At 32.6% G+C, this 26,491-nt stretch overlaps 2 protein-coding genes and 1 long non-coding RNA gene across 3 annotated transcripts; 2 read left to right on the top strand and 1 right to left on the bottom strand.

The window, feature by feature from the left end:
- Nucleotides 1-7,188: 7,188 nt before the first annotated feature.
- Nucleotides 7,189-10,488, top strand: LOC105108782 (uncharacterized). Its single transcript, XM_011003236.1, has 3 exons — nt 7,189-8,065; nt 8,898-9,245; nt 9,344-10,488. Exons 1-3 carry the CDS (start codon nt 7,601-7,603, stop codon nt 9,863-9,865), a joined length of 1,335 nt encoding a protein of 444 aa, XP_011001538.1. The 5' UTR covers nt 7,189-7,600; the 3' UTR covers nt 9,866-10,488.
- A 404-nt stretch (nt 10,489-10,892) lies between these two features.
- Nucleotides 10,893-11,395, top strand: LOC105108788 (uncharacterized). Its single transcript, XR_839121.1, has 2 exons — nt 10,893-11,141; nt 11,257-11,395. It is a non-coding gene; the product is annotated as an uncharacterized LOC105108788 (long non-coding RNA).
- An 8,959-nt stretch (nt 11,396-20,354) lies between these two features.
- LOC105108793 (classical arabinogalactan protein 9-like) lies at nt 20,355-22,306 on the bottom strand. The gene is made up of 2 exons (XM_011003254.1): nt 21,700-22,306; nt 20,355-20,697 (listed from the first exon to the last, which is right to left on the bottom strand). The coding sequence occupies exons 1-2, from the start codon at nt 22,222-22,224 to the stop codon at nt 20,617-20,619; spliced, it is 606 nt and encodes a 201-aa protein (XP_011001556.1). The 5' UTR covers nt 22,225-22,306; the 3' UTR covers nt 20,355-20,616.
- Nucleotides 22,307-26,491: the final 4,185 nt, after the last annotated feature.

Genomic DNA, 26,491 nt, shown 5'->3' on the forward strand with positions numbered 1-26,491 from the left:
TAAATAATATCATGTACTGAAAAGAAATAAAAACATCCAGAAGGGATGCCTTTGTCTCTAAGGAACGACAATTTTTTCACTGTTCACTGCCGTGTCTAAGATGGAAATGGCCCATCAGACCAATTATTATTCAGTTGGTAAATATAATATATACCCCACTTGATATATATATATATAGAGAGAGAGAGAGAGATTCATCAACCAGTGGTCAGATCATCCTTTACTGAGGTGGGTCTTAACAACCTGGTTGAAGAATTTTTTTTATTATCATTATTATGAGTGTACGGTCAACTTAAGTATATTTTAATTAAATTTATAAATTTATAAATTAATAATTATATAAACATTTAGTAACCCAACTACAAGAATTTCAAAACTGTTATCATTATGCCGGTTTATGGTTTAAGAAGTTCTTTGCATGGATGATGGCCCCCTGCCTGGTGCCCCGGCCGCGCACCTTTTCCCCGGCGGCCTGAAGTTGCCGGATTCTAAAAATATTCATTTGTCCTCCGTGTAGTTGGTATTTAGCATTAAATACCGGCATGTCCTTCTGTTATAATCCAGTCAACAATACGATATTAGATATGTCTGTGCCCGGTGGATATTTAAGCATTAAACGTGCTCTAAGCTCAACAAATAGTTGTCTTGCAGGTTCAAGTCTCTCAACTATCATCCAATTAGATAACAATCATTTTACATCGACTCAGCTCGTTACCACCTCTAAAGAGATGTTAATGTTTGAAGGTTTTTATCAAGCCTATCAGTATCCAAAAATATATCCGAGAAGTCAGCCACATGAGATGCAAACACGCTTGCAAAATCACAATCCTATCATGGAGATTTTGTGATGTAAGATGAATCAATGTGGGTTTTGAAAATATATATCATATAAAAACAAGCAAGTGCACATGTCATTGCATGGTGGTTTTTTAGCTCTAAGGAATAAAAGTGAAGGGTGATCGCGCATTAAACCTTACTGTTTATTTATTTATTTATTACACGACAAGGCCTTACTGTAACAGCAGTACTGGCTAGAAGCTGTCTCAAAAGTGTTGATTGGGAATTTTTATTTTACTACCATCGGACATGTACATAACTTGTGCCATCACTCATCGCCGAGGCTTTCCCCCATTTCGCCAGTCAAATATTCCAATCTCTATTTTTCCGCCGCATATACAAGATACTCAAATGTGCACTAATCCAGCTAATCAAAATCAAAAGAATCTTGCTTAAATTCTGAATTTTATAAAGATTTATATGATTATTAATTTTAAAATTTATAAAATTAGGCAAGATATCCATAAACTTGTTTAAAAATTTATATTAATAAAAAATATTTAAAAAATCCCAATAGGTATTATTAATTTGATAGTCCTCAAGGGACACTGCTCCAGATAAAATCCGGGATTGTGAAAATTCAAACTCTCAAGGAGTGGGTGGAAATTTGAAGGCTTGGAAAGGACTAATGTCCCAAAAACTGATTGCCTCCGCTGGAAACAAATGAGATTCTGCTACGTAAGTATAGCTCTAAGCTATTGCTGGACCGCGCAAGTAATCAACCATGATCCCAGCTAGTGCAAGCGCATCTCTTTGAAAAAGCATGAATTTCAATTATATAATCCGTTATCATTGTCGGGTCATACAAGCATTCTTCCTTTTTCTTTGTTAGTGGGCAACGCCACATATATCTTGGACAATTTTACATGAATGATTCGGAGATGTACGATAATGACTTTAAAGTTAAATATATATTTGATACACCTACCATCTTGTTTTTACTTGCATATGGGATTTTTATTTTTCTATCATGACTGCGTTGATAACTTTTGCAACACAAGTGTGAGAACAATATGTGACTTTGTGATTTGGATCTGATTAACCCATGTCATAATGTGCTTAATTTTGAATGTTTTTGTGGGTTAATTTATGGCATCACAACTATAATAATTTGTGGTATCTGCCGTTGTTCTTGTTTTCAACACATTTTTATTTGTATTCGCTCTTAATAAATGTTGTTATGCTTATGCCGGTAAAAAAAATATATAATTGATACAGCTCCGATGTGTGATTCTAAATATAACCATAGTTTGATGCATAGTGGCCAAGTTTGTTCATGTTTCGCCGATCCTCAAAGCCTAAGTTGGGCATCTCACAATCCGGAAGCTAGTGAAAAATTGAATCCCACGTAAACAAAAGCTAACTCAGCGATATATTTCATTGAATTGTATACTTCTATACAGTTCAATCTATATTTTTCCACTACCATGAATGTTTTGGTGGGCACTAGGATTCTCACCTTAATATCCCGTTTATAATTTTTTTTTAAAAAAATTCCATTGTTGGGTTAGATAAATCTTTTCAAAACCAACCCGGGCTCATTCCTAGGCCTAAGAATGGAGTCGAATTGTTCCAAGCCGAAAGAGAGGTGGGGCTGGGGAAAGTGCGGTGAGGTAGTTAAGAAAAGAATTAATATCTGGATTTGACATTTATCCGTTTACGATCATATCATTATCATACTTCGAAAGTGGGTTTCAATTATTAAAAAATATTACGTTATTCCATTGATAAACTTAAATATTGGTGGCCAGCCCTCAATCCTCACGAGAATGGAGCTGCATTAGAACAATAATGCAGCCGTTTAGTTTGGTTCTGAAACTCCTCTTTGTTTTTCTTTCAAGTTCAAAAAACAGGCCATGCTCACAAAAGAACAGACAAGAGTAGACTAATAATAGTAACGAGGTGGAGCATGCAACTATATATATATATTGGTTTCTGTAATGGGCAATTATAGCAATAGCCAGTGTGTTTTCCAACAAAGTATGGTCTAAGGAAACTATGAGCATGGTAGCATGCCCTCATTTGCAGGCAATTTATTGGTGTTTCGTGCTGAAATTTTCTCCATCACTGTTGGCGAATTAGACTGCACATGTTCCTCTTACGTGAGGTTAAGCTGAGCAAATAACTATCTTTCTAATGGGAAAGAAGAGCCAAACCCTTTGGTTTTGGGGTTCTTGCAGATTTGGATTGGACACATAGTGGAAGGGTTTTCTCAGCTGTAGGCAACCATGAAGAAAGAAATAAAGCTAGCAAACGCGTTTCTTTGGGTCCTCTAACGCGGGAACTTTTTAACAGTTCCACGTGGCTAATTGTCTCATTCTGTGAATTTAGTGTTGGATTCTCTAATTTAGGACAGCGCCAGTACTGTACCCACTGTACCAATCCAATCACCTTGACCTCGTTAAGGATAAAATATTCAAAAAGCCCAGATGAATTATCATCATACTGTTTATATATACCGACAAGTCGTGTATAATTATACCTTTTCTCCTTCTACGTTTTTATTTTTATTTTTATCTTGTCTACATCCTTGCATCCAATAGATGATTATTGTATTTATTTGAAAATTAAATCATAAGATCTTCTTACATATCAGACGTAGATATGCAACTTTAAACAGCATTTATAAAATTCTATTTAATAATTAAGCAGATGAATGATGCAATTATAGGATTCTTAACATACTTGCCTGTTAAATTTAACCACAGAGCCCCAGCGTCGTAGGTGGTCACATTTAAATTTACACCACACTTGGTGAGTATACCGTGTTCAAAGTAATCGATCCTCTGTAGTACTGTGCTTGGATATTCAAATAGTTTTTAAAATTATTGCACTAATTGTTTTTCAAATTTTTTATTTAAAAATATATCAAAAAAATATTTTTTATTTTTAACCAAAACAATTCAAAATCAAAAAAATCAAAACAAACACACACTTTTTGTTAGTAAATTAAGCTGGATCGAGAAGCAACCAAATTAAGGCTACTATTAGGGTAAATAAAGTATTTTATTTCTAGCCATAAAAAATTATACATGGAGGGTCATGAGCATTATTAGGTGTATTTATTTTTATATATTAAAAATATTTTTTAAAAAAATTATTTTTTATTTACTTCAAATTAATATATTTTTAATGTTTAATAATTATTTTAAACCATTTTAATATATTAATATCAAAAATAATTTTTAAAACATAAAAAAAATTATTAGTATACATTCTAACATAAAAAAATTATTTAAAAAGCAATGTTAATCATACCCTCAAACAAATAAACACCAGTAAAAATAATTTAAATCAGTAAAATTGCTGGTATGGTTTTTTTTTAATGTTATATATATATATATATATATATATATAATAAATAATAACTTTACTTTTCAGTGGCTCTTTCGTTTGAGCTGCAAATCAGCATAAAAAAGGTAAAAAAATATTATTTTATTTTATTTTTTGGATCTACGATGCCCGGAAAAAGTGCTTCTCGCTAGGCAGACCACGGATTCCACTCTCATTTCTGCATGTCTAGAATATTCCATTGTCTGTTAATATAATGATAATTCCTTTTATTTTATTTTTCTGTTCTATTGGTGTTGCAGATTGTTTGGTCCCTGGCACAGCTCAACCCCCAGGTGCCAACTGGATGGCAGCAGTAAAAAAAGAAGCCAGCGACACCTTTCGGTATCCTTGGACAGAAAGCTGGGGAAATGAAAATCGTCAATGAGATTTAACTACATGGGATTTGAAAAAACCACATGGCATGAGGAGTCAAGGATGTAAGAACCAAATTTAGACTGAAAACCTCTTATACATCCGATGTGATAATTAAATTTATTGTGAGCTTTTTAGTTTTAATTTACATGGTTTGCTGCCTTTCGTGTTTGGAATTAGGTTTTGCCTTTCCTTTAGATTTAGATTTAGATTCTTCAATTGTAAATATATTCTCGAGATTTTCACGTTTCAGAATTAATCATTTTGAAGCTATTCCAAATGCAATCTTTTTTATTATTTAAACCTTTGTTTGGAATTAGATTTTGACTCTGCTCTCGTACTTGTTTTATTTTTTATCTTTAATTTATATCCTGGAACGTATTTATCAGGCGAAAGGAAAATTATCACGAGTGGCCCCCACGTGTCACACGTGGTAACTATCATGGATAATCATGCACAAAGCCTGGCTTAATGAACTGTCAATGAGCATTAGACTGTCAGGTCGAGGAAGTTAGGTTTACGGATTGCTTTAGCAAATGGCGCACCTGGTCCATGGCCTTTCACGTGTGCAGAGCGCTCCCAGAAACCTGTTCATGATTTCCTTATCGGTTTTGAAATAACTTAAAAAAGAGTTCGTGTTGATCCTTTGAGATATGTAATTATTATTTTTTATTTTTTTATTTATAAATATATTAAAATAATAAATTTTTATTTTTTTATAACACCCATCAAAATTATTTAAAAATAAAAAACTAATTTAAAATAAAAAATTAATTTTTTTAAAAATATTTTTAAAACATAAAAAGAAATAATTATGACACCTAGTTTGAAAGCTAACTCACCGTGGATGATTTTTTTTTTTTTAAGTACAGATTTGATGCTTTTAGATTTTACTTGTCATAACCAAACAATATAAATTAATTTATAAAAGTTACACCAAGCATGGCTGTATGGCTATGCCACCATTTCGCTCTCATTCCCTCCGGGAGGTAAATTTGCCACTTGATCTCGTTAGATTAAATTTTAATGACAACAGCTGCAGCTTACACGTGTCCATGGTTAGGCGTTGTTGTTGATTGTAGGAGTAAAAAACAAATGTGAGATTTATAAATTATTTTTCGAACAGATTATGTATTTTTGGCAGATAAGGTAGTATTTCGTGTCTAATTGTTTGTCTCTGCACGCCACGGAAAACACAAATATATAAAACTATCTCGAGTGTGAATCTCCCTACTCTCGCTTGCTTTCCACCACGTATCACCACGCAAACCTTCATCCTGGATACAAATCCTACTGTAGCCAGTAAATGACGGTCACACCCTCTCGTGAACACCTGGACACTAACCGAGCGAGCATTACTTTAGAATATTTTATTTAGGGATTAAATCTTGTATTTTGTCAAGGATCAGTGCAAAGATCTTATAGTAGTCTACTATCGGAAAAACTAGTCACTGGTAATATTTTATCACTAAATTCAGAATATCTATAAATAAAAAAATTATATTTTTTTTATTCTCGTAAAGAAAATGTTAGATTTTTAGATTTTGTTATTGAGTTAAGATGTATTTGTTGTGTTTTAAAAAATAATAAAAATTATATTTTTATTATTTTACAGGCTCGGGTCTCCGCTTGACTCCTCCCGGTTCCCCCCTAGAGTACCAGCTATAAATGCCTAGTTATAACATTGACGAGTTAAAACATATAATGCTTCAGTCTTGCATTCTTTAACCTAGAGTACTAGCTATAAATGCCAAGTTACTCTCGGCTGGCGTTTCAACTAGATCGTGTAATTAACTCATTCAATCGTGTAATCAATTTGCGATACTTATTGAACCGGCACTTCAAATTCCGCCCAATCAATTATTGATCGTTGAATTAATTTCTGGCCAGCGTATATTTCATTTAATTTTGAATTATAGACGTTTCTATTCCAAAAAAATAATAGCAATCATCAATCAAGCACACTCAGCCACTTGTCAATACCTCTCCTCCTTTTCTTCTTCTTTTTTTTCAAAATCCATGATTGGCAATTGCGCAGAGATTAGTTCAAGCTATCGCTATATCCTTATAAAACTAATTACATAAAAATGTCGATTACATCAACAAGAGTTATATTATTATTATTATTATTATATTTATATTGGATATTCAGAACAACTTGCACATCTTTCAACAATCTCCACAGCAATTTACCGACCAGGATTTGAATTGCTGGTACGGATAAACATTTGACAAATGACATCATCAATTGCAGGTGATTCACCACCCATGACACCGTGTAACCCAAGGCACTAATTATTTGCATTGATAGATATTTTTACTAGCTATTTTTATTTTTTATATATATTTTTGTTTTTCTGGTAATTTTTCCTGTTTCAAAAGAATCGCTTTATATATATATATATATTAATTTTTATATTCATCGTTATCAGGATTTTACTGTTTTTTTATATATAAAGAATTGTACTCGTATTTTTTGCCGAGGGAGCTCATGAGTGAATATAAAACACGTAGGGTTATAATAGTTTATTAACAAGTGAAAGATACTGTCGAATAAAATTAAATGTTTTAAAATCCCCTTACAATAACTTGTTTCAAATGTTGCGTTATACTTTGCTTTATTATTTGAGACAGGGAAAGCTGTCGTTAGAATTCGGCTTGGCAGATGCAGCGAGAACTTACCAGGCCACTACTCCCAAATTTGGCCTCTACCCAGGCACCCACCCACGCGACCCGCACTCCCTCTCTCTCTCTATATAGCACCACCTTTTTCACTCCCTCCCAAAACACACCTCTACACCGTTACGCGCACACACTCCATTTCTCTCCGTCTATCCCGAACTGTTTTCCCACCATTTTCTCCTTTCTCTCCACCACTCACACACCAGAAAAACATTCCTTTCACTTCTCCCATGAAAAAAGCTCATCTCTCTCAACAAACTCTCCTAACTAGTCTCTAACAAAATCAACAAAAATCTCACCTCTTCTTCTTCTTCGCTACCAGTCAGTACTCTTATTCTCTATCGCCTCTTTTCTTTTCAATTTTACCCCTACACAAATGGAAAAAAAGCAAGGTTTTTTCTCAGCTCTCAAAGAAGAAATAGTCGGAGGATTCTCCCCTTCTCGTTCTCGCTCAAACAGCCCGGCCAGAACTGCTTCATCAATGTCGGGTCTGCTCTACCGAAAAAAACACAGAAAGGACACTTCATCCTACGGCGCACAACCAGAACCGTTGTTTGGGAAATCAAGGAGCTCAAGGCCAATGGTGGGGGAAACGTTATCTCCACTAATAGAGGGCCCGGATCCCGATGGAGGGGTAGGTGAGCATAAACGGGCCGGGTATGGGCCGGGTCTGGGTCAGTGGATGAAAGGGCAATTATCGAGGACTCCATCTGTTAGTAGTTTGGCTTATAAGAGGTCTGATCTGAGGTTATTGCTTGGTGTCATGGGTGCACCATTGGCTCCGGTGCATGTTAGCACTTTAGACCCTTTGCCTCACCTTAGCATTAAAGACACCACCATTGTAAACTCTCTCCCTCTGCCTCTATTTTTCTTTATTGTTAATAATGTAAAAAGGGTTTTTGTTCTGTGTGTGTGTGACTTGTAAGGTTTTTTTTTTTTTTTTGGGTGGGGGTGGGGGGGTAACCAAAATGAAGGGGGAATATTTTTTCAATTTATTAATTACGAACACTGTTTGTTTTGTGGAGAAGGTTAAGTGGAAAGTACTAACTACTAAGTAGAGTTGGGATTGGACCTTGGCTAAGTAAGATTGTTAGTTTTGTGGGTTTCTTTTTCTTTTTGGGTTTTGATGTTTTCCTTTTAAGAATGGAGAAAGTTAGTTTTGGGGTGTTTATACCTAGACTAACGATTTTTTTTATTTTTTATTTTTTTGTGAACGTAATGCTTTTGTTTGGTGAGCTACTGGATTCTTGAGAGTTATTGTACTAGTGAATTGCCAAATCCATGGAATCTTTTATTTTTGTTGGTTTTTTTTTTTGGTTTTTTCGGGTCAATCTTTTGTTTGGTTGCTGAGAAAACAGAGGAAAAGTCACAGAATTAAAAGTTCATGATGTTATGTTACATGTTTTCCTGCTCACGTTATTGAAAAAATGTGATGCTCTAAGGATTTTCTTTTTTTCCTTTTTCCACATAAGTTAAAACTTAAAATTGATGCTTGCATCGTAGTGTGAAATAGGTTGCTGCTAGCTGGCAGTGTTAATGCTCGTATTTTCTCCAAATTGGACATGACTTCATTTCTCTGCTCTATAACTTGGTGGAAATCGTTCCAATTTTTTTGAAAAATAGAAAAGAGCCACTCTTAATATTTTGTCTTCCATGGGATTGTATTGCTGCAGGAAACTTCCTCTGCTCAATACATATTGCAGCAGTACATGGCAGCGTCTGGTGGGCAGCAGTTGCAGACCTCGATTCGAAATGCATATGCCATGGGAAAGCTTAAGATGATAGTTTCGGAGTCTGAAACACCCACAAGGGTGGTGAAGAACCGCAATGATGCTAGAGGTGTCGAGTCAGGTGGGTTTGTGCTTTGGCAGATGAATCCTGATATGTGGTATGTTGAGCTTGCCGTTGGGGGTGATAAGGTTCGTGCTGGCTGCAATGGCAAACTTGTCTGGAGGCACACACCTTGGCTTGGTGCACATACTGCCAAAGGTCCTGTTAGACCATTGCGTAGAGCGCTCCAGGTGAAGTTTTTTTATGCTTCCTCTTGCAATTTGTGCTTTGGACATTTACATTTGTTCTAGTGATTGGCTCATCCGTGTACTTTTTTATGCCATTTCAGGGTCTTGATCCAAGAACCACGGCTAGTATGTTTGCAGATGCAAGGTGCATAGGAGAGAAAAACATAAATGGCGAGGACTGCTTTATACTAAAGGTATTGGCTGATCCACAGACTCTGAAAGCTCGGAGTGAAGGCCCAGGCGAGATCATAAGGCATGTTTTGTTTGGCTACTTCAGCCAAAAGACTGGACTTCTTGTTCATATGGAGGATTCACATCTGACCCGCAACCAATCCATTGGCGGGGATGCAGTTTACTGGGAAACAACAATCAATTCATTCCTTGATGATTACAGGCCAGTCGAAGGGATCATGATTGCCCACTCAGGTCGCTCTGCGGTGACTCTTTACAGGTTTGGTGAGGTGGCAATGAGCCATACCAAGACAAAGATGGAGGAAGCTTGGACTATTGAAGAGGTTGCGTTCAACGTGCCTGGCCTTTCAGTAGACTGTTTTATCCCCCCAGCAGATTTAAAATCAGGGTCCTTTAGTGAAGCTTGTGAGCTACCTCAAGAAGAAAGGTGAAAGAGTGCAGTGGCATTAGGAGCACTTCGGGCGAAAGTTGTAGCACTAGATAAATCAGAATGATAGCTGTGGAGATAACATGACGTGGAAGACGGAGGTCTAATCCAGGGTAGGATTGCATCACTACAATTGTTTATACTGGTAACTAGCTACAATTGACTGGGTTAGGAATTACGAAGTAGGAATTGAAGTCATTTTTTGGACTTCGGAATCTACCTCTGTTAATCTGTAAAATAGAGCATAATCATTCACTGTCTCAAAGTGGGGCGTAGACGAATCTTTATACTCTCAATGCAGAATCCAGCGAGGGAGTTGGAGCTCGGTTTTCCAATTAGGGATAGAACAAATGGAGGGTTTAGTTTTAGTTTACCTTCCATGCCTGGAAGAAGGTGGTGAAGCTTTAAAATAGTAGAACAATAACATTCTATACTTCAACTAATTCTGAGTGCATACAGCAGTGGCGGTGGAAAGGAAATTTGCCTCTGGCTAACATGAGTCTAACGCTTATGTCTACTTTGTTCATTTCTGTTTGTGGGCTTGTTACTCTTGGTGTGATTGCTTAATTCATCTTGAAGGTTCTTTGTTTTGAAGGAAATGGGATTTTTTGTAGCTGTTGAATGCAAGCAAGAGAGACGAACCATTTCCTTTACCAATATGTTTCTGTGTTTTGCGGCACTTTTTCCAGTGCTGTTGATCAACTATCGAATGCTTCATGCATATGAGCGTAGAGATCAACATCACTTCATCTCAAGCTTTTGGATCTGCAAGAAATTAAACATTTCAGCCTCCCATCGTTTGGAGCTTTCTATCTCATTCATCGTGCAATGTACAGGGCTTTTTTTATTGCTTGTACCAGATTCATTTCTGGCCGCTGCTGATTGGTGTCTGAGGTGTTTGAAAGTTTGGTTATAATTATTTTTTATATAGTAAATTAAAATAATTTGAAAATATTAAAAAAATATTAATCTGAAGATAAAAAAATTTAAATTCTTCAAAAATATAAAAATAAATAGGACATAGGAGCACATTTCTCTCTTCGCGGTCGCTGACAGCATCAAGTGGTGACGGTGAAAAGTTCAGCAGCAGTATTCCATGGTTTCCTCTCTGTACAGTTGACCCCTTCTTGGTGGGGTCTTCGACTTTTTTTAAAGGCAGTGTATGTTAATTAAGAGAATTTGACCCTTGGATCCAAACCCATTGGCATGAGCTTAGGTTTTTATGCGGGCTTGCATCGTTTGAGGCGAAACCTGTGCGTGGAACATGTCATTGCAGCGAGGTACGGGGTAAAAAGTCCCCAAAACCCCATGTGATTTCTTCCCCTTGCTTTTGCTTTCTCTTCCTAAACTGCTTTGTTTCGTCATACCTCATTTTTTTTCCCCTGCCTTTTGCAGACATTGTCTCTTCACATTTTAACCAGGTCGATTTAGCTGCTTATACAAATATTAACCATGTAAATATATATTTTTAATTAATTTATACTGTGATTCATTTGATTAGCATGTGTTAGTTGAAGCTCGTAAGTTTCATTTATTCTACGAATAAAATCTGTTTATTTATTGAAAAATAATTTTTTTAAAATAAAATTTAAAAAAATAAATTATTTTTTGATATTTGGTGATTACAATAAGTTAAAAAATAGTTTCTAGTGTTTGATTATATCATGAAAAATAAGTTGAAAAATAACTTATTAATATTTTATTTTTTTCAAGTTTATTAAAATAATAAGAAACAAATCTTATAAATTAAATAGTTGAATGAGAATGAAATTAAAAAAATATATAATTTCATAAATTATCTCAAATAAAATAAATAATAATCAAAACAATAGAGATCAAATATAAAAAATTAAAATAATAATAATCAACATTTCAAAAATTATTTCAAATAAAATAGGTAACAATCAAAAGAATAATGATCAAATTTGATAGATAAAAAATTTCAATAAAAAAATGATAAGAAAAAAGAAAATAACAATTATAAAAATAAGGATCAAAGTTAATATAAAAATTAAATTTTAAGAGATGAAATTGAAAAATAAATATTTAAAATAAAATATATATAGCAATAAAAAATTTAAGGATCAAATTTAATATAACCAACAAATAATAGCATTTCCAAATTTTTCACAATTTTTATAAAGTGTTTTCCTCTCAAATTTTTTAAGAAAACACTTTACTGGGAAACCAGAACAAATTTTTCTTTATTTGGAAAGTGTTTTTCGTTGATCAACTTTCCTAACGGCAAACAAATACAAAAAAATTTGGAAAGTGATTTTCTGTAAATCACTTTTCAAAAAACAAACACCGCAAAAAAGAAAATATTTTTCTGAAAACCAAGTCAATTTTTTTTTTAATTGAAAAGTGTTTTTTGTTAACTAAAAAATATTTTTTGTTAATCAACTTTTCTAATGATAAATAAATATAAAAAAATTTAAAAAATAATTTATCAAAAATTACTTATCAAAAAACAAACATAACCTGATATTATGATTTATGCTAATGACATCACGTCATCTATTTTTACTCTTTGAAAAACACAGGCCGTGAACTACCCCAAGGGCATAGACCTTCGAGTCTATGTGAACAGGCTTTGTTGCAAGAGGCTCAACCATTTTAATTACTCATACACGTGTATTTAGATTTTTTTTATTGATCATTTGGATTATTATTATTTTAATTTTATCTAAAACCTGTGCTAAGTAAATAGTCTAGTTTAGGGTTTTTAAATTTAAGCTCTGTATCAAATTTAATGAAAATTCTAAAAAATTTATGTGATCTAGATTTTTTCTTACAGGAAATAACGAAGTTACATTTACTATTTACTATGGAAAGTTCCACTCTTCCTCTTCTTGCTTGCTTGAAATTGAGTTTCTTGCTTGCTTGAAATTGAGTTTCAGTTCATTTTTAATATTATGTTTGCCTTTGAAAAATATATTGAATTAATGTTTTTAGTGTTTTTTAATGATTTTGATATGCTGGTATAAAAAAATTATTTTAATATATTTTTAAATAAAAAATACTTTTTAAAAACATTTAAGAACAAAAGTTATTACAGCATCAAACTAACATGACATATGTTTTTGTATGGTCAGGTTTCTAATTGATAGTTTTCTCTTCCATTATTTATGATAACATTACCTTGATTAAATTTAATTTTTTTTTTTTATCTAGATTATATAACATGAAACTTTTTTTGCTATCATGCATTTGTTTATGGTCTTCTCACTTCTGCATAGATAAAGGATTAATGTGTAATTTCATCTTATGATTCTCGGTACACTGTGGGCTGGGTTAATTTTTTAATATAAAAAAAATCCAAATGTTGTTACTCTATTTCCAAGAAGTAAATAAATACTGTAGCTCAAGTTAAGTCTAACTAAGTCTAATAAGCTATTTTTATTTAAGCTTATTATTTAATTACATAATGAAAAAAAAAGTTAAGACAATAAATGAACAATTATTTACATGAAAAGGCATTAATAACAACCTCCATGAAAATAATGTTTACTAAAATAAAATAAAAAATCATTAAGTTTAATTATCATAAAACAAATGTTGGGCAACGTGATTTTTTTAAAAAAATAAAAATAAAAAATGACCCATGTGTGAGCTGGGATTGCATGCAAAACATGCAACTTGGGTTGCAAGGTAGAAACAACTTTGTATAAAATAAATAGAAAAAATTATGATGTTTAATTCCTAACAATTTAATTATAAAAAAAATAACTAAAAAGATAAAAAAATCCATCAAATATGGACATGCTTGCCAAGTTTCGTGAGTTTGATCATGAAAATAAAATAATCTAATAGAAGGTGGAACATAAAAAAAAATGAAGTTTAATTTTCAAACTAATCAAGCATTAAATAAAAAAATAAAAAAATATATATAAAATAAAAAAAAAATTGGGTAAATTCTAATTAACATATTAAACCCACAATCTAAATCATTAAAATAGGCTCACCTCACATAAAAAAAAATCATTAAATCTAAAATTTCAACAAACCTAGTATCAAGGGATTAAATAAAAATAGGAGAAAATTGGTGTAAAGGATTTAAACAAAAGATCGATATCAATTTGAGCTAACCTTCGAAACATGTAATCTGAATTACAGAGCTAGGATCACCCCACAAAAAAAAAATCATAAAACCGAACTTCAAACCAACTCAATATTAAATGATGAAATTGAAAAAAAAAACAATATTAAAGAACAACCCAAAACAAAAAAACAACAATCAAAATAATAAAAAAAAATTGATATAAAATAAAATGACATGATAGCTTTTATTTTTTTATTGGACAGGTGTGAATCCCACAAATAAAAAATTAGGGGGGAATGAAAAAAATTATCACTGCCACCTAACCACTAACAATCAACTAACATTCACTATTTTAATGGACAAAACTGAATAAAAAAGCTATTTTGGTTAGTTTCTCATCAATATATGTTAGACTCCTATCTAACTAGTTAAAATTACATATTATTATAAATCCAACTATATTATTAATATTAATAAAACATATTTAGAATAAAATTTCATAAAAATATGTTTTTTCATGTGAAATGATCAACTATTTTATACAGTTGAATTAACTGACTTGATCGGTTATGCCAAAAAATTAGGAGTATTGCCCTTGTTATGTTGTTAGGCTTAAAAAATATGACTATTTAAATGTCATTATTGTGAAGTATGACAACTATTTTATTGCATGTTATTACAAATTCAATTATATTCTTAACATCGATAAAACATATTTGGAATAAAAATTCATAAAAAATATATTTTTCATATGAAATGACTGATCATTTCATTAAATTGAATCAATTGACCAGTTAAGCCAAAAATAAGTAATAATGCCCTTATTATGCTGTTAAGCTTCAAAAACATGACTATTTAAATGACATTATTATGAAACACAATAATTATTTTATTGCATGTTATTATAAATCTAACTATATTATTAACATTGATAAAACATACTTGGAATAAAAGTTTATGAAAATATGTTTTTTCATGTGAAATGACAGACTATTTCATACAATTAAATTAAATGGCTGACCGGTTAAGCAAGAAAATTAGTAGTGATGCTCTTGTTATGTTATTAAGCTTCAAAAATACAACTATCTAAATGCTGTTATTAAGAAGCAAAATAACTGTCTTGTTATACTTAGAAATAACAATATTTAATAAGTATCATATTTAGAAATGCAATAAAATAAAAACATGATATACTATTTCACTATTTTTTTATACAAATAATGTTATCATATCAAAAAAGCATTTATTTTTTCATCAGTTTTATTCCTTCGGCCATGATGTAATTTGGGTCTGCGCAGTGATAAATGAGAATGCAGTGAGGCTGCGCACCAGGTATCCTCAAGTGAGAATGATATCTGAGCTACTATAACGTCCTCGCCTGTTTTTTTCCTTCAATATTTACAGGTGGAATGTCAAGCCAGCTAATTACTTCAACAACCACAAAAGTTTGCAACGACCTTTGTTTTTGTTTTATATAGTAATAATATTTGGCACATTCCTCTCGTACATATTACATACATTAGACTTAAAAACATCATCCCAACCATCGAGGTAGTTCTAATGTTATTATCAAATATATTTTTCTTTATCAAAATTTTAGATTCTTTATCCGTACATTCAATCAAATTATATTGCTTTTTTAAAATAAATAAATAAATAAAGTTGCTCTATAAAGAATTTAATGTTTTTTTGGATGGCGGTGGAGTCCATTATTGTCATCAGTGGTATTTTCCTTAAAGTTATTGGATTAATATTGTTAATGTTTTTTTAAAGGTAAATATAATGTTAGAATTTCTTTGAAATATCATGTTTTTTACATTGATAATTTTAAATATTGTGTTTTTCAACTGTGATGTGTCGGATATATTATTTCATCTGGTTTTTTTTTTATAAAAAAATTGTGGTCTTATTAATTTTTTTATAACAGTGCCAGTAAGCAGAAATACCCTTTAATCTGCCTGTTTCAGACAGGTGTGTGTGTCATGATTTTGATGTGCGCTTAATTACAGTTTAGTTAGTACAAGGATTGAGACCCTTCAACAAATACAATGATTTTGAGGTCCCTCGACAAGTTTAATTGGCATTGAAGTTGCTGGCGTATAACCTCAACTGCCATTTTTGCCTGACAAAGAATTAAAGAACGGCAGGTAGCTAGGAATTGTGCAGCGTGCTGCCTGGTTTTAAGCGACGTGTGTGCACACACACGTGTGTTTTTGGGTAAGCGAGCTTGTTCAGTGTGGTAAAGGGTGTTGAGTCAAGACAGGACGAGTTGAGAGATACTAGCTATTATTTTTAAAAATATTTTTTATTTATAAAAATATTAATTTTAAATAAAAAAATTTTAAAAAATATTTCCAAAACGCAATCTTAATCGTACAGGGAGTAGGAGATCCGTTGAATTTGGTGAAGCTTAAATGCCTTGTCATGTACGAGTATATGCCTCCAAATTCTTCACGGGGAATGGTATCTAATTATTCTAAGTATAGCTCATCTTCCGAGATGACTATGTTAGAAACTGAAGTTGAGTTCCACTCCTTTTCGAATCTTTCAACCTTCTTGAGAAACACTTTCCTGCAATCTGATTCCAAGAAAACCACACAATAGTTTTTTAAAAAAGACCGAGGATCAAGCAAGTGTCAAGCTTAATTAGCTGGCATATCCATGCCATGTCGTGAAACCTTCCATCAAGTCAAGAAATGATAGATGAAGTAGCGTCATTGTATTTTTTTTTAAATATTTTTTTGTATATTTAAATCAGTTTAATACATTAATATCAAAAATAAATTTTTAAAAATTAAAAATATTATTTCAATATACATAAAATAAAAAATATTTTAAAAAACAACTTTTATTATTCATCAAAAACATTACCATGGAGAATTTGGATTTTTTTTAATTTTCTGGGGAGCTCATGGGAAATGACCTTCAGTGTTATTGAATAATTGCTTTGACCTTGACAATCCTACAACATGTCCAGTTTAATAACAAGAATCCTACACATGTACCAGAATTTTAGGAAATGTTCTTAAATTTCTTGTGTTTAGCACTGGAAAAAAAATAAAAAATATATAAATATGGATAGTGGCGTTAACTGTTAAGAGTTGGGAACTTGCATCTGCAGATAAAACAAAAAAAAAAATACTACGAAGACGGTGTCGGCAAAGGAACCTTCTACTAGATCATGGATCACCAAGAATAGAGGGTCCAGTATTAATGATAGAGCAGCACTATCCAAAAACCGATGAATATTTATTTAAAGAGCGTTGGATAGCAATAAAATAGCCTTGCTATTAGCGCTAGTCTGTTTTTTGGGTGCTGCAATGCATAAAACTCGGGTAGCTGTCCTAGCAGGCGCTCCCGGTAAACGTAAAATTATACCTGTAAAGTCTTATGAATGTTTTACAGCTACTGTTTATATTTTCTTGAGTTTAAACAAGCAACGAGTCTCTGGTTAAACTTATATTAAAAATATTATTGAACATCAAAATGATAGATAAAGACACGTAAACTTAAATAATAATAATAATAATAATAAAGTATTTTAATTATTTAATCAAAACATCACAATCGATGAATTAATATATATGTTAAATCAACTGTACATATCAATAAAAAATAATTTACATGTCATGTACTTTGAAGATTACTGGACTAATAATTGAATATTCGCACAAGGGCCATACAATACTGATATGCCCATACTACTCCGATGACCATGAAGGACGGCAGATCTCATTGAGGGATTGGGTATTTTATAGGCCAGCAGTATTATCGCCATAGGTGCCCAAAAGCCTGAGCCTTACCCTCCCTTGAGTGATGGGCTACCCAGGCCTGGTTTACTTGACCCATATTGAAGTGTTAATTCCAATCTAAAAAAAACTTCTTTTTCTATTCTTTTTACTGTGCATGTGTATCATGCAGCTATTTTATATCATTTTTATGATTGCAACTTTTAATAAATAATTTTGAATAATTTTTTATTATCTATATTTAATATTCACTAAATTAAAATATATTTTTAGCTGAAAATATATTTCTTTGTATCATATTGTTATAAGAGAATATACATTACATGTCCTCCACGCAAAAACAGAACAAACAAGGATGGAAAAAAGAGTTTCACTGTTTATTTTTCTTAGGGGAAAATCAAAACATTATTTTGATATTTAATTTTAAAACTCAAGCTTGTTCAATCTATATGATTAAAATAAGCATCACAAAGCTATCAAAATATTCAATCTTATAAATAACAAACATAATTACATATGAAAATATATAAGCATGATAATAAATAATTTAATGTTGCTTTTAAAGTTTGATTATTTTGACCACTCACACGCATAGTAAAAATATGTATAGCTGGAAAATCTTGCAATCTATTTAGGAAACGAAGCCTTGCAACACCATTAGATGTCTGGTCTTAATACTTAAGCTTTTATACTATCAAATTGCTATTTATCTCTCAACCATGATCAATCACTACCGTGGTAACTTTTCTAAATTATTTTATTAAAAAGAGTGATTTATTTAAATAATATCTATTTGTATTCCATGAACATGTAAAGTGTACTATGCGAGTAAAAGTTTTATACCAGGGACGTAACATGGCATTAAAATTGATCTTTTTATTTGAAAAAAATTCTTTGTTTTAATTGAAAATATTACCATATTAATTGTTATAAGAGAAATCTATGCCTTTCCTGCAAGAATAAGATTAGCATATTTTTTTTAAAAAAAAAGTTTTAAGAGTTTATTTTCTTAAGAAATCATTAATTTCATTGCTGGCATTTGGGTTCTTATGGGTGAATGTGGTTGAAGCTTCTGAAGGCGCGACAAAATGCAGTGATTGCTAATGAAAAGAATTAGATACTGCATATGAATGCCTGGGCCGAATAGGTTGGAGTCTTTTATAGGCGAAGCAAATGCAAGGTAACTACGCCATTTATGACCGACGCTTGTATTTATATAAGAAAGAGGCCATTTATGATTTTGCATCAGATTCCACGGCTGTAACAGAGGCCGGCAGTTCACTGCCCTTACAGAAACATTTATATTTACAAGAATAACTAAATATAAATCAGATGAGGTCGGTGCGTCGGTGGGTGGCATCCTGGGTTTGATTATTTTCATTTCAATTTGGTTTCGAACCAAAATAAATAATCAATTAAAATTAGTTTTTCAAGATTTAGAGTCAAATTAAATTAAAAACCAGTTAAAACCAACTATTTTTTATTTGATTTGGTTTGATTTTTTTCCCTTTCATTTCATGCCGGGCTCAAGTAAATCTAACCTGGTTATCTAATGTTCTTTTTTGCTCTCTCTTACCAACCTTGCACGTAAATTCCTATGGAGAGGGCAGTGATAAATCCGTTGTGAATTGTGAGAAATTTACTGTTCAATTTTCTGAAACCCGCGTCTCATCCTCCAGTCGACCGGAGTATAAAAGTGAAGCTAGGCAAATTAGAGCATCGGTAAGGATAAGGGTGACCAAATAAAAAACAAGATTTGGAGCAAACAGTCCCCTCGATGCACAGACTAGTATGGGTTTTTAAAACGATCCAATACCATTAGATGGCGCCTTTGAATGGCAACACATATTATGATGACATTGACCATGGTGGCAGTAATCAGTCTATATATCATTTACATTTGAAACATAGAAGAAGATGTATGAGTCTCTGTCAAATATTATGACATTCTTGAAAGTAAAAGAAGAAGAAAAAGTTCACGGGGAGATCGAGAGAGCAGAAGTAGAGGGGGGCGGCTGCTAGCTGGTAATGAGGTTGGGTTGGAGGAAAGTTTTTATTTTTATTTTTACTAGGTTTAATTTTGGATTAAATTGGTTCGGTTGGATCTGATTTTGCTAGGTTTAGAATTCTAAAACCAGAACCAAACATTTTCTTTTTATAAAGATTTTCTAATTAATTCATTCCATTTTTCTTTTCTTTTTCGATTCATTTTTTTTATTATTATGTTCATGATTTTCCCAGTTTACTTTTTTTTCTTCTTCTCATTTTTAATGTCGTCCCCTTTGCAGCCCTAAACACTTGAATCTTTCGAGTTGTTGCTAGCTGTTGGTTTTGATTTTTCAAGCACGTTACCGAAGATAATTTGCCCCGTCCCATTGCATGAGATTTGATGGGAAAGGTTGCAGCCACAGCTGTGATACTCCACTCCGAAAAGAATTTTGATTTTTAAATGATTGAGCTAATCTAAGTAAAACTATTTTTTCTTGATACTAATTTAATCAGTTTGGATCAGGTGAATCGAATTATTAAAATCAAAACCAAGTCAATCTAGTTTTATTAGATTAATATCTTGTATAAATCGGGACATGGAAGGATGTTCCTTCAATTTAGAAGCTATAAGCTAGTGCTTGCCTGTATTGGAAATGGACAGGCAGAGAAGAGAGAGATGAAGAATACTAAAGGCACAGGCAAATAACTACGAAGGAAATAAAAAAGAGAGAGAGAGGTAACTATCAACAATCTCAAATACAAAACAACTGCCCTCAGGCAGTCCCCTCGAATACAAAAGCTTCCCTCAAAAATCTCCCCAAAGAATCCAACCGAATGTATAATATATGGCTCAAGTACAGGAAATAGAAGATCTCATCACCGCGCAGGGGCTAAAATGGCAGCCAGTAATATATGTAGACAACAGCAGAAATTAAAAAAAATAATATTAAAAACTGAGACACAAAGATGACATGTCTAACTTAGCAACCACAATGCCGATCCAAAGACCAGGCTCAGGACCATCTTCTGCACGGACCCCATCTTCTCTACTCCACTCTGCAACAACACAATTTTTGTGGGAAAAAAGGTCAGAGCATTGCAGACACAACATTTACAGGCTAAAAACCCACCTACAAAACTAATTGAGCACTTAATTGGACCATCATGGGCCTAATCTGGACCCAACAAGGCCCAAGGACCAAATATAAATCGGTGGACCCCCATTAAATGCAGCCCAACTTGTGACTTTGGACAGTTATTTGAGCCCAAAAACACTTATATTTTATTTTTTCTATAAGCCCTGCAATTGAGCAGAAGAGGGGGGGTCCCTCCCTGCGAGGACAGCACAGGGTAGTCCTTGGGATTCCGCGGCTTGCACGCACAGTACTTTTTTATTTATTATTATTGTATTTCTGTGCTTTAAAATATAAAGGATTCATTTCATTTTCTCACAGGTCACGTGAAACTACCTGATTGGGTCATTGGAAAAACATTTACTCTTCTTTTTTAAGTTTTACATTGATTAAAAACCGTTGATTTTTAATCAAATCAGGTCAAACATTGAATTTGAAATCAGATCTGAAAACAACTACTGCTTGATTGGCGCACAATTCTTATTCCGAATCTAGTTATATTCACACCGGATAATAATCCCAGCAAGCAGAGCCCAAGACCGAGACCCTAGAGAGGCAGCATCGGGACGACTAAAAACACTAACGACACTCCGGTTTACATGCACAGTCCATTATTTTGTCTGCATTACACCAGATCCTAACTAAATTAACTACTACCAGCTATGGTACTAGGCATCTAGCAAGTTTTCAAACAAAAGATTAAACAATGCAGTTACATTGAATATAAAGAAATTAGCGAGATTAGAAATCTGGTATTAAAAAAAGAGACAAACTGTGCATGAATAAAACTTTTTCTTTTATAGAGCAAATGACTGATCATATTTGTTAATTTTAAAGGGTACGTTGAACTAAATTACTAGATCACACTAATGCTTAGCAAAATATAATCATATGAGAATATAGATGGGATCAATAATGGACTTACCATATCGGTTCCAGCGGGTCCAGGAGAGGAAGCACCCAAACTTGGAGCAGGAGCGCCAGTTGGTGGAGATGGAGGACTCAATGCCAGGGGAGATGGAGCTGGAGACTTCAACTTAGGCTTGCTGGGAGCTGGAGCTGGAACAAGAGCTGGTGGAGCTGCCAATGGAGCTGGTGGAGGAACAGCGGGAGGAGGGGTTGCTGGTGGAGGAGTAGCAGGTGGCGGGGTTGCTGGTGGAGGTGTTGCTGGTGGTGGGGTGGCGGGAGGAGGGGTGGCAGGTGGTGGGGTTGCGGGAGGAGGGGTGGCAGGTGGTGGGGCTGAAACTGGAGGAGGGGTAGCTGGAGGTGGAGATTGGGTAACGGGAGGTGGGGCTGAAACTGGTGGAGGAGTGGTTGCTGGTGGTGGAGAAGAAGTTGGTGTGGGTGGTGCTGGTGTTGCTGTTGGAGACGTTGCTGGTGCTTGACCAGCAACACCAGCAATCGAAATGCAGATCAAAGAAAGAATGATGACAGCTTTTTTTAGCATCATTTTTGTCTAGTTTTGATACTCTCCCTCTCTCTCTCTCTGCTCTTTGCGTGTAGTCCTGACCAGTGAGGAAATAGAGAAAGGGAGGGAGGATTATAAATAGAGTGGAAGGAAGAAGGTTCGGAACTTCGAGAGGTATTTGGTGGGGCCAATGAGCTACCAAACAGATCTGAGGCGTCGATTATGTTGTTTGATGTGGGACCAGCAATGCATGTGATTTGGATATGAGATCTGGGTGACACGTTAGTAGCAGGCAGCCAGCTTTGTTTTTTCAAAAAAAAAAATGAAGAAGAATTGTTAGTCACTCTTTTAGTTGTGCATTAATGATGAATATGGGTTAGCTTAGGGGGCTCTCCTCTCTGTGGGAGGAGTGAAAATGGTAGAGTCGGACATTAAAATGATTAAAAAAATCATGATTATTAATGATTTTGTTGGAATGATTTTCTTTTGTCCCTAAAAATGGCCATGCATTTGTCAACCACCATCGAAAGGAGAGCTCATTATCGGTTTCAACAGTTCAGATTAAATAAAAAAACTCAATAAAATAAATCTTTTTTCAATTTCAAATGAAAATAAACTAAATAAAAAAATCATACTAATTGGTTCAGTCTAGTTTGATATTTTAAGAGGTCGAATATATCTACTTTAATCCATGAAAATTTTTCCTAGATTATTTTTTATAGATTTTAATTTAATGAATCTTCAGTTTATAATGAGTTTTTTTTTTCAATTTGGTTTTTAAAATCTAAAATCAAAACCAAACAAAATTGTTTTTCTAATAAAAAAATTATAATTAAAATTATCGAAAAATCTAAAAAAAAATGATTCAGACAATTTTGGATTGTTTTCTTATGGATATTCTAAATAGTTCAGTTAATTTATTTACTTTTTAGTTATAAATAAAGGAAAGGCATGGAATCACTCGCATATGACATGATCTTTAAATTTTAGCTTCATATCATTTCAAATGCGTGAGATTTTTCGATGTTTAAATAAAAATTTACCCATGGAATACATGAGTTATTAGCTTATACTTTAATTTTTTTTCTTATCAATAACATCTAATTAAGTTAGTTAATTTTCATTTTATTATTTGTGACCAATGATAATTAAATTGATAAAATGTGAGGGTAGTTGACAAAGAACAAATTTTAAAATAAGAAATAGAGTTAAGGAAGTAAAATAAAATTAATCTATAAATTATCACTAAACAAATCAATTTTACAAAATTAACTCGGTAAATATTCTTTATTCTCTCAAAATATATAAATTCATTCTACATGAAAATGTTGGATGCCTTCAATGAGCTGAAGTTGAATATAGTTTTTTTTTTTTGGTGTTTCAAAAATATTTTTTTAAAAAAATAAAATTTTTTATTTTTTATTTACTTTAATTAATATATTTTTAGTGTTTTTAAATTATCTTGATGTACTAATATTAAAAATAAATTTTAAAAAATAAAAAAATAATTAACATATATTAAAATATAAAATATTATTTTAAAAATAACCATAATTATATTGCCAAACAACCAAATGAATAACATATAAGTAGATCCAGCTCCTATTGTATCAAGTTTAAAACTGTGAAGTACACATCAAATTAAGCACATCAATAATTTTTATTATTCTTCATACAATCAAATTTTATCATGAATGAGTGAAAGAACTTGCATTTTTTTTAATTATGATTGTCATATAAATGTTTAAGATTTTAATTATACTTGTTGATTCAAAGTTTCAGGTATTTAAATCTTTGCCCTTTTTAATTAATTAAGAATTGTGTTAAAATCAATGTTAAGAATTATGCTGAAATAAAAAAATATGTAAATTCAATATGTTAGATTGTTTTTAATATATCATATAATTGATTCACTGATCAGCTGGTGGATACATGAATTGAGTCGCATTTCTTGAATTAATCTTCAAATCCAACTCGACAACTGTGAAAACGAGAGGTATTCTACTGGTCAAGAATAATGAACGATCCTTTTTACCGAAGAAGCAACAGGAGGATTATGATTAGTGGGCCCCTGCTTCATATGAGCTGGCCCTTAATCATGGCAGTGCCAATGGATTGGCACTGGCAGATGTGTATTTTACGCTTAAGTTTTGGCTATAATCTGCCAAATTTTAGTTGGTATGTTGGAGCACCGCCAGTGTAGTGGCCCCTGCTGCGCTAGCTGTCTCGCCGTGACAGGCGCTCTTTAGGGAGCCTGGAGACTAAATAATCCTTGCCAGTTCGCCGTTGAGTTTGAATAATAAATACAAAATTAGGCCTGGAGACATGAAAATTATGCAGAAAAAAACGATGATAACGAGTGAAATTTCCAACGAGTTCCAGCTACAAGTGTTGCCGTGAGCCTCTAACCAGTTCTACCAGTAAAAGGTATTCTGTTTTTGTTTTTTTTTTGGGTGGGTCCTAGCTCCTTGGGCTGTTGAGTATGAGGGATCATTAAACTGGGTTCACGTGTCTCATCCAGGCTGGTTATAATTTGGAAAGGAGATGGTGGATGACCTTTGCTTACAAACCAATCCTCCGTTAGATTTTCTTTCAATTTTCTCTTCTTTTTTTGGTATAAAGATAAAAGAAGATGTTCGTTTTCATAAGATCCCAAGAAACTCCTCTGCAGTATTATGATTACTAATAGCTTAATCAAGGGTTCTGTTTTTATTGACCTATCACCATCACCATCTCCATCGCCAAGATCCCTGTAGGTTTGCAGTTATCTTTCTCAACAAGCGTTTAATTATAGGCTTATAGTCCTTTTCGTTGTATCTGTCTTTTTTGTTTGGAGATTGATGGTCGGAGTCGGAGAATGCCACGGTAAAGCATGGACATGCATTGTCCTACTTTTTTTTTAAAAAAATTCCTAACTATATGCATAGGCTCGGCGATCCGATTAGTAATTTTTTGCTTGAAAGTGTCTTACTCAGGGGCGGGCAAGCAGGGCCCGGCCCCTTCAAAACATTTTAATTTTTTATTTATTTATTTATTTAAATAAATAAGTTTTTTAATAACATATATTATTATATTAATTTTGGCCTCCCTGTAAAATCTGCCTGGCTCCGCCCCTGGTCTTACTGACTTTTATTTTGAAAACACTATCTTACATGACTGATGAATTTAGATTCAATTGGTAAATTTTTATACATATTTTCTTAAAAAAAGACTATGAATTAAGAAAAAACACACAGTTATATTTTTTATAACGGGAATGTTGGGCTAGCACGCACCAACCCCAAACACAAGTTCATTGTGCCTCACAGCATGCCAGGTCCAGAAGCTTGGCTTGACGCTCTCTCAGGCCAATAGGGTGTGACATACATTTCTTGTGACGCTCTCTCAATACTTCTTGAATATAATCTAATAACATACTTTCACATATTTTATATAAATTTTGGATAAATTATTTCTTAACAAATAGATTTAATTAAATAAATTTATAATTCATTAATATTATTTGATGTATTAAAATCTCTCATGACCCACTATATTTCAATCTCTTAGCTAAATAAAATGAATAAAACATAAATCATGATATAAATTTAATTTATAAAGGTAAAATGATTCCCAAACTCTTTCATTTTAGAAGGATAGCATTTAGGGGTTATAAATACTCCCTCGACTATACAAGTAAATGATTTACAATATTTATATTCTTAATAATTTTAGTATACATGTTTTTCAAGTTTATTTATTTAAAATATTATTATACTCTCTAAAAAAATACTTAAGTTTTTTAGAGTCTTTAAATCTATAAGAAAAAAACTTTTTATAAGTATCAACTATCTTGACTTACCAGACATTAAATATAACTATCAATTATTTTTACTAGAGAAAATAGATCAAATTATTATAATAAAAAGATTAATTAATTATTTAATATATAATATTTTTATTTAAATTACGTAGATTTTCTAGAACATCGTTAATAACAAAATTTCTTTTAAACCTTTTATTATAGAAAAATAAAATCTTATGAATGGTTAAGACTTAATAGATGAAAAGTAATTATATATAACATGAATTTCATTGTACTTGCATATTCGACATCGAGACATTGAGGAACTGGTCAAACGATTAATAATTACACTGTTTTCCAGTTTTTAAAAGTTCAAAATCAGGTAAGATTGCTTAGATTGCGAGGAGTAAAGTTTTCACGACTCTTTAAATCTTGACATAACTGATTCATACGTGAAAATCAATCAAGAGACATAACATAGACGAAAAACAAAAAGAAATATAAAGAGAGAAAAAGAAATCCCCA

This window comes from Populus euphratica, unplaced genomic scaffold (assembly GCF_000495115.2).
Source record: "Populus euphratica unplaced genomic scaffold, PopEup_1.0 scaffold3.1, whole genome shotgun sequence".
Classification (NCBI taxonomy): Eukaryota; Viridiplantae; Streptophyta; class Magnoliopsida; order Malpighiales; family Salicaceae; genus Populus; species Populus euphratica.